Below are 9,184 nucleotides of genomic sequence, written 5' to 3'. Positions count from 1 at the left end.
AATTAAATAAGAAAATGCTTAATTTGATTTGAGCTGAATTTTAATGCTTAATAACATTTTGGTCATTTAAATTTATATATTATACATCCAATTCTGTAAAGTTTAATAATTAGTATAGAAATGTCAAATAAAAGAAGTACCTGGCAATAAGCAACCAGTCGCTCTTCCAGATGAGCCGCTGGAGACGGCGGACCGGGACCCTGCAGACGGGCCTCAACGTCCGCAAGACGGTCCAGCAGAGCTTTCTCTGGGCTAGGTTCGCTTGTCGGCGCTCTACGATATTCGAAGGCAACGCTATCAGACACGACGAAACCGTCACAGGCCACCTGGAGGGACGCTATTCCTGGTGCGTGTGCGGGACATCGACAACGCAGTACACCTGGTTGCACGAGGCACGCCTCAACTGGTTCCGCGTCGAAAAGTACCGAATACGACTGAGAACCACTACCGCCGGTCCACGGACCAGCAACTAATACCTAAAATACCGTTTATATCAAATCCCGACAAACACTAATTAACACAATAACATATAACTGTTAGTTATAATCTGCCACTCTTTACAGTTATAAGTATATTGTTGATTGGAAAATTAGAACTATTATGTTACATAGTAATTAGTGAATATCTATGAAAAAAAGAAAGCTATAAATGTATTTTGTTCACACCTTTACACCACCCTCGGTGTAACTCCACTCGGGACTATATTCTGCAATATGGACGGTTGTACCAGGATGACATCCGACGTCGTTCTCGGGACCACCTCGCTGTTCCTCGTGCTTCGTCTCGGCCTCGAAGTCGTGCAGCTCCGGTAAATCGCCGAACACGTCGAACGCGTCCAGATTGACCAGCACGTCGTCCGACGAGTCGATAAAGTCCATCGGATTAATCATGCTGTTGTCCGCCGGCGAAGGCGACGGCGACGGAGGCACCATATTGGCCGACAGTGTCCTCTGAATGTCTTCCTGACTCAGATCCAGCGTCTCCGCGAAATCAGTCACCTCGGAACCGGATCCGCCCATTGGCAGAGACTGCACAGCAGATCTGTCCAAACTCTCCTGTGCGTCAATTTCTTGCTGCGTTTGCTGTTCTCGATCGACGCTGGTTTGCGGTACGATTTGTTGCTCTGTGACCTGTTGCATTTCCACCTGCTGACTTTGCTGCTGCTGTTGTTGCTGCTGTTGCTGCTGCGGTTGCTGCGGTTGCTGTTGTTGCGGTTGCTGCTGCTGCTGCTGCTGCTGTTGCTGCTGCTGTTGCTGCTGCTGTTGATGATGATATGGTTGACTGTTGAGTATCAGAAGACCACCACCGCCTTGAATTTGTTGCAAACTTAAAACTAAAGGAGCCGGCTGTTGGCTCTGAGTAGAATGGGAATGTCTTGAATATACACGGGGAGCCGGAGTCGCCGTCGTCGATTGTTGTTGACCTCCCGTTGTCGAAGAGACCTGTTTTAAATAGTTGTATGTACATAGTCGTACATGCTAAAATTTATTTGACTACGCGACCACGTTATATAATGTTATTAAATAATTTTTATAAAGAAAGATTCTTAATCCGTAATAGAAACATATTTCTATAATTATTGCGGCCAATTAATAATTTTATTAATTAATATCAATTAATTTTTATAATTATTGCTATTATTATCTATTATTTAATTATTAATTATTACTACATTATTTAATTATTACTATTATTATCAATTAATATTTATAATTATTTCGGCAAGTAATTTTCAAATGTTATAAATTATTATTGAAAATTCCATATTGTACAACGTATATAATACCTGATTGTCGGGCGTAAGTCTCCTAGGTGCGAGTTGAGTGTTGCTGGTGGAGGAAGTGGAGGATGCCCTCTGTCTATCAAGCAGCTGAGAGACTATCATGTCGACGGGATGGTTCGAGTGTTGCGTGAGATGAGGATTGTTCGGATCGTCATCTCCACCGAGGAACATGGGCCTTAATTGCGACGCTAGCTCGTCTCGCGTCCACTCCTTCTTGTCAGGTGGCAGCGCGAGGCAGGGTGGCAGGGCCGCCAGCTTCGCATCACCGTCCGGATAAGGGACGTTCAGATAATGGACGAGAACCACGTCCGGATTCTGCAGTAGCCAGTAACATCGGCGATGAAACGTTGGAAGGATCGCCGAGTGCACGTAACAGCCGTAGATGCACTCGACACCCTGAACCTGTGATCAGATTAACGTAATAATACATTAATAAAAATTCATTAGAAAATTTTTTTCATAAATCTTAATGGAATTTAGAATAAGCTGCAAGCGATTTTAAATATTTAGTATATTTATATAATAATATTCTTCTTGTTTTTTAACATAAAATTACCTTCAGTTTCATGTGATCCTCTCGTGTAGTCTTTCCATCTTTTCTTTTCTTCCAACAAAAACCGTCGCGCCGATAGCGTACTTTCTTCCTCGAGTACAGTAACATTGAACCACTTCGTGGTCGTACTTTCACCTCCCGACTTTGCCATTCGGCGTGCCTCTGAAAACTGATTAGGATGGCGGCGATTTCCTGAAAATAAAAGAATAGGTTGCATTTATATGAAATAAAATATAATCTAATATCTCATACATATACATATTTCAACATAACATACGGTGCATTTAATTTGGCTATTCAATTAAATTTTGTTAAAAATTAATATTTTATTTTAACACTCGTCGAATAAAAATAAAATAAATTGTGCAAAGAGACGCTGAATCGAAGTAGACTTGTTATAAAAGCTACATGGAATGCATTTCGGATATATTCCGCTGACATATGCCTTTCTCTACAGATTTGGCTTCAGTCCGAAAGTCGTGCTGACAGATCTCTGCTCTATCTTTCAGACTGTGCTTTCATCTTTAAAGAAATGGAATCATAGATAGTCTCAAACACACGTTAAACGACGAATTCCGTGATACATACTATATGTGCCTGTTTGCACAGGCATTGAAAACTGTGTTCCTCAAAAGAATGTAACCTAATAATATCTTTATAATACGATTTAAGAAAACATTTTATTCACAGCAACATAGACATTATTTATAGACATTTCTGACCTATCAAATATTTTAATCTGATTAAATGGGAGTTTAATTATAATAATTAAAAATTTATCGATTAATTTTGTTGAATTAGATGTATGTAAAAAGAAAATAATAAGATTCAAATTTCATGGACAAAGTAAGATTTCACTTTTATACTATGTCTAACGCGACATAGTCAACAAGTCGAAACGGCAAAATAATTAACCTCGAATTCTTGGACGGGGTTTTGGCCTGAAAAATTCTGTCTTCTAGCATCAGAACCAAAAACACTTAACATAATGAATAATTCAGCAGCGACACATACGCGCTTGACGTACTAGACGAATGAAAAATGGAGAAACTGTCTTCGGGTCGGATATCTTACCGTATACCTTACATCGCACATGTAACTCGGCAGAGACGTGAAATGTGCATGTTACGTTATTCGCATTTACACGCTGCTAATATATATATAATAGCGCCATTATTACGGTTCATTATTGATTTTCACCGCGAGGAACCGCTCGGCGTAATTTTAAGCGAGCAAGGTGCGATAGTACGGCATTATTAGAGAAGGAAGTAACACCGACTTCTTACCGACATTAAGAAATGCAATTATCGCGAGGACTTTTGATGTCGTCTATCACGATAGTCTCTGTAATCCCCGCCTTTCCGCTCCATTTTTCTCTTTCATCCTTCAACCGTACACACGCGCCAACGCGGCACGCAATAATCGGCACTCGGCGAACCCGCACGATGCGCATAATCAGAATAAAAATGCAAAATTCGTTTCTATAAATATTCGTATTACGGCATGCGATGCTTATCAGCAATTCAGGCTACTTGAGGACATAAAAGAAGAAAGCCAGCGTCCGCGGGAAAAAAAACGAATTCAACAGCTGAAGGTGCGGTAAGTAGGTAGCCAGGGGCGCCCGCGACACGCGACCTAACGTACAATAATGCAAAACGAACCAGTGCACCCAGTCGATTTGACCAATTTGAAAAATTTAATCATAAACAGCAGTGTGAAGTGTATGGGTGCCCCATAATTAATCTCACGAAAAGAATAATTTTAGTGTTTAAAGTGTTCAAAAATTTAGCTAGACGCAGATCTAAAAATAGCTGGTTTTATGAGACCAATAATATAATTCTGTATAGGATCGCTCAAGCTGATTCCTGGATCCAATGTTAAGCTTTTTGCAACATTATCATTAATATTAATATTTATGAGGATATTTATCGCTTCCATTACCATTTTTATAGGAATTTTTTTTTTTAAATATGAAAGTTATAAACTTAAAACTTGATACATTTTTCTTTGATGTTTAAATTCTCTTTTTTATAATTAAGTTTTTTAGAAAAAAATTCTTTTTAATGTTATAAAAAATATTTTGGCAATTATTTATAAATTTATCGAGGCATGTAAATAAAATAAAAATTTACCGTTGCCAAATATTAAAGAATAAATATATCAATTTTCAAATTTATAGCTTTTATACATTTCCCTAAGAAATTCTGTAAGAAAGGATACTGAAAGCGGAAATACTTTCTTAAGTGTTCTACATAATAAGTTTAATGGTCCAATAAAATTATTTTCAGATCTGTATATCTAGTTAAATTTTTAGCTACTTTAATAAAACTTCTTTCCGTGCACAATTCTGATATTACTAATGAAATTTCGATATTAAGAGATCAAAACTAATATAATAATAAGATATGCATTATTCACAATTTGATAATTTGATGAAATAATAATAATTTGACCAACAATAGAAATTATAAATTGTATCATTATTTATGATTTCAATGATTATAAATCTTGATAGTACAAAGATATCATAATTGTTAAAAATTGAATTCTCTCGCACAATATAAATTAAATTAAATTAAATTAAATTAAATTAAATTAAATGCGGCATTCATAAATATTGTTCGTATAGCGTGATATTTGTTAAGTTTGTAAATTTTATTGTTTGTTACTGAAGGACCAGGAATAATGGCGCGTGTGATAAATGCGAGTAATTCTCTTGCGATATTCTAATTAAGTTCGTCTTTAACTCGACTCGAAATACGAAACGAGTGTGAGAGAGTGTACGCTACCTCGATATTCCAAAATATAATAACGTAATAAAGCGCTTCACCTAAAAATTCTCTTCCGATTCAATTTCACTGATTTGGCAGAGTGCCCCGTGCATTTCCACGGAGAAGATTATAGAACAGTACTAAATATGCATATCAGCCGGAATATGTATCGCGCTCCTCACGAAGGTTACCATCGTACGTCATTAGAGCTTTTGTCAGAAGCACCACAGCCCCCACGCGGGCTGTCTCTCTCCCTCTAGTCCATTAAATTTCTTGGCCGTGATCTCGGTCTCGCGTCGAACCATATGAAATGTATCTGGGGCACTATATTTTATAGAACAACACCTTGTAATTATTTCTGATATATCTCTCGCTAACATTTATTCACAATAAAATATAGTTTTAGAAATATAAGAAAAATTCTTCGTGAATTCTACATATATATTACATTCTCTCTTCGTAATATAATATTTTATAAGAAGGATAAATTTAATAAGACTCTCATACATAACATAAAATTTAAAACGTTAATAGAAGAGCTGCCTGATACAGTTAGTAGTGTATCTTCTTCAATATAAAATTATTTTTAATTAAAATTCATAACGTTTTGAATTTTATGATATATCAGGGGAAATGCGGTAGCATATCCTGTTAAGTATAATTTTGTTTGAAGTGTCATTGGTATCGATAAAGACTGAGAGAATAATGTTTCCGTTCATAATTACGGATTCAGCAGAAACATGCAAGTTGAGTATTTAATGAGCGAAATACGAATTGTAAATACGAACATTTGTCACATTCGGCTAGAATGGCTGCGGTCCGCATTCGTACGCGAAGCACCATCCATCTGCCAAGTGTAAATTAAATTCCCGCGAGATTCTGCGGCTATCTTCCACGTGGTATTGAGGATAACCCGAATACCGCACGACACAGGGCTACATGCACGTCGGGCCACGTATCTTGTGCACATTTTGCAGTGACAGCGCCAGCTTTTGATTAGGCCCGCTACGTGAACCGAACCCACACACCATTCATTTTAGATGAGGCATGGCAAGATTGGATTTTCAAGATAAATATGATCGCCTAGACTTTACGGAAAACATGTAACCGGATTTGGGAAAAGATTACACATCCATCAACAAATAATCTATTCTTCACTGATTCTGACGCAAACAACTTTGCGTTACTATTCTCTTTTACAAGACTTGACTTATAATTTGTATCCTCTCTCAATAAACACAGTCATTTGTAACAAACAAAATAATTTACGTGAAGAAATCATTTATTGTTATCAATTCGACGCACACGAGTTCAACAGTAATTGTTGTAATATTTTAGAATCAAATTTCATTTACTAATTTAAAATACCTTTTCCGTTCCAAATGTTAATCACGAAAGGGCAGCCGTGTGGCAGGGAATTCGGAGGCTACTTAATACCTTCGTGTGCGTCCCATGGGTATAGTTTCAACTTTCGAAAAGGTTCGCGAACGAACGTGTCCTGGATAATAAATATCGTCGATGAGAGGGCTGGCCAAAAGGAAAAGGTAAGTAACAGCAAATGGACAAAACGAGTTATTATACGATGTGATGAAAATAATAACAGTAATAATGTCACTATGTCTAAAACCCCAGATGATGGTAGAACACAAAATCATAATAAAATCAAGAAAGTGAAGTTATTTTCGGAAAAATCATAATGACATATCATCCGATACATTTTGACAATGATTTTGTGATTAATTCTTCTTGACATAACAATGACTTTTAATTTAAAAAAAATCATATCTTAAAAATTATCATATCAAAAATTCACAAAATCATCGTCAAAATACATTGAATGATGTCATTACGATTTTTCCTAAAATAACTTCTATTTGATGTCATCTTAAAATTAATTTTATTACGATTTTTATTCTGCTCGAAAATGTGATATTATTATAAAATTTCGCTAAATAAGTGGTTTCATTTGAGCAATAAAGTTCTTTCAAATGAATCAAGCTTTAAAAATCGAAGATGTGAACTCGCACAGAATTAAAATTAATATGAATATAATATGAATATATTATTGTCATCGAGTTAGAAAATACGATATCCAATAATACTGTATAGATTGCGATATAAATCAACCAGTGAGAAAGGGCAATGTTCGGCGCGAGGAGATCATATCAAAATAAAATGAAAAAAAATGTTCCTTCTTTTTTTCGTATTGCTCATTTTGGAGCATTTCATATAGCAAGATCGTGGAGAGCATACGAAAATAGGATGGAAGAGACCGATGCCGGCTGCACCGGCCATTAGACCAGTCGGGCCGGGCACCGACAACGGCGCTAGATAAAGCCCCCATCCAGCACGCCCAGTGATTTACAACTAGTTAATTGATCATTTGCATTCTAGCGAGGATGCTTCGTGCCGCCGTTCGTCGCGCCGCGCTCGGAGACGAAAATTCGCGACCTCGGCTTTGCCCCCGAGCATTCGTGCGTCCTCTCGTTACAACTTCTCCGCTCGCGTTCACGTCCATTTACCTTGATTAATCGCGAAATGTGTCTGGACAAAAATTAGGTTAAACCGGCAAGCGAGAGCTCTATCGCGAGTTCACGCGTGCGTTTCGCGTATACGCCAATTATAATCTCATATACTACATAATAATCTAAGTAAAGCAAATGTCAATTAGTCTCCATGTGATAGACATACTGTATATTATTATTAATGTACAGTCAGTTATTAGTTACGTTGTTGGCCAAAAAAGTGTACTTTTTAATAAAAAATATTGCAGTACGCGATTTTCCATTAAAAACTCTATTAAGGTACATTTGATTAAAAAAGAAATAATCCACGATGAAGCATTTGAATGTTGTACAACACAAATAATTTTATACAAGAAATAATTAAATAAAAAGCAAACATAATTTCTTTTTAAAGCTTGAATCGTATAAAGTGCGACATAAGTAGCTTTATGCAAAAAAAAAATGCGACAAAAAGAAAACATAATTTTTTACAATAATAAAAGCGCTAATGCCTATCCATTAATTCATAAAAATTATAAAATCTTTTACATTGCGTATGTAATGCTTTTATTTTAGAATACACAACAGTTACTTAACATCACTTGTTGGAATTTGGAAGACTAGAAGTTATATACAATTAATTACATTAGCATACCACTTCCGCTAATATTAATTACATTAGCATAGTTATATTGACATTAATATTAGCATATTGCTTATTTTCCCATGAAATTTATCTTATGACATTATGTATGAGAAACATATGGCTTATTATTATTAAATTCTCACATTCTTTACAAATTCCTAGCACATTTGAATATTGTTCTGTGCATTGCGTTTCGCGGTGATCGTGAAATAGGTCAAGCAAAGACATGGAATATTTTAGCTTATAATATTTTCCTATATATACATACGTGACCAAAGAAGCTTATAAAATATAAACGCGATCATCGATTATGACTCTTAGACGAAAGTATGCTTTTATAATAATTCTTATGTTAAAAACACGCTAAATGTCTAATATTATTTTAAGAAAATTATTAGAGATATGCATGTATTATATAATATATATAATATACATAAATACTTTTTATTTCATTAAGATTTTGTGAAGAGCTACGTTCTTCTCTTAACAAATCGTTCTTTTACTCAATGAAATTTCCTGCTTCAATTTTTCTTTAGTGTATTTATATTTCTTTATATTTCTTTTTTGCACACAAAGAAATAATTCTAGAAATAATTTTATTGGATTATCAAAATAATTGTGTAGAATAGTTACGAAGAAAGCATTGATGACAATGTCGCAAAAATGTTTAACATTCTGGCAATTTGAGCATTCTGCATAATTATTTTCACATCCAAACAAAATTTCAGATCTACATTTAGCTGAATGTTTGAATACTTTAGCAAAACCGTTTTTTCTGTGTGTGAAACCATTATCATTTTGTTTGGAAAATGACGTAAACTAACTTCTAACAGAATTTTTGCGATTTATATCAAATAATTGTTATTTTTCACATACAGTTTCTTACGGCACGTTAAAATCACGTAAGGTTAGCATGCAAAAGTAATA

The 9,184-nt window shown here is 35.5% G+C and overlaps 1 protein-coding gene across 4 annotated transcripts in view; it reads right to left on the bottom strand.

Annotated features, from left to right (window-relative positions):
- LOC108746041 (calmodulin-binding transcription activator 2) overlaps positions 1-9,184 on the bottom strand; it is a 59,360-nt gene that overhangs the window by 8,543 nt on the left and 41,633 nt on the right. For all 4 annotated transcript variants that reach the window (XM_018482534.1, XM_018482533.1, XM_018482535.1 and 1 more), the window contains 4 exons: positions 2,340-2,528; positions 1,787-2,185; positions 666-1,442; positions 141-476 (listed from right to left, as the gene is read on the bottom strand). In XM_018482534.1, the coding sequence (XP_018338036.1) occupies positions 141-476; positions 666-1,442; positions 1,787-2,185; positions 2,340-2,528 (1,701 nt within the window). The remainder of the gene's footprint in view (positions 1-140; positions 477-665; positions 1,443-1,786; positions 2,186-2,339; positions 2,529-9,184) is intronic.

Source organism: Trachymyrmex septentrionalis, unplaced genomic scaffold (genome assembly GCF_001594115.1).
Source record: "Trachymyrmex septentrionalis isolate Tsep2-gDNA-1 unplaced genomic scaffold, Tsep1.0 scaffold16, whole genome shotgun sequence".
NCBI lineage: Eukaryota > Metazoa > Arthropoda > Insecta > Hymenoptera > Formicidae > Trachymyrmex > Trachymyrmex septentrionalis.
This window is presented reverse-complemented; position numbering and strand designations above follow the sequence as displayed.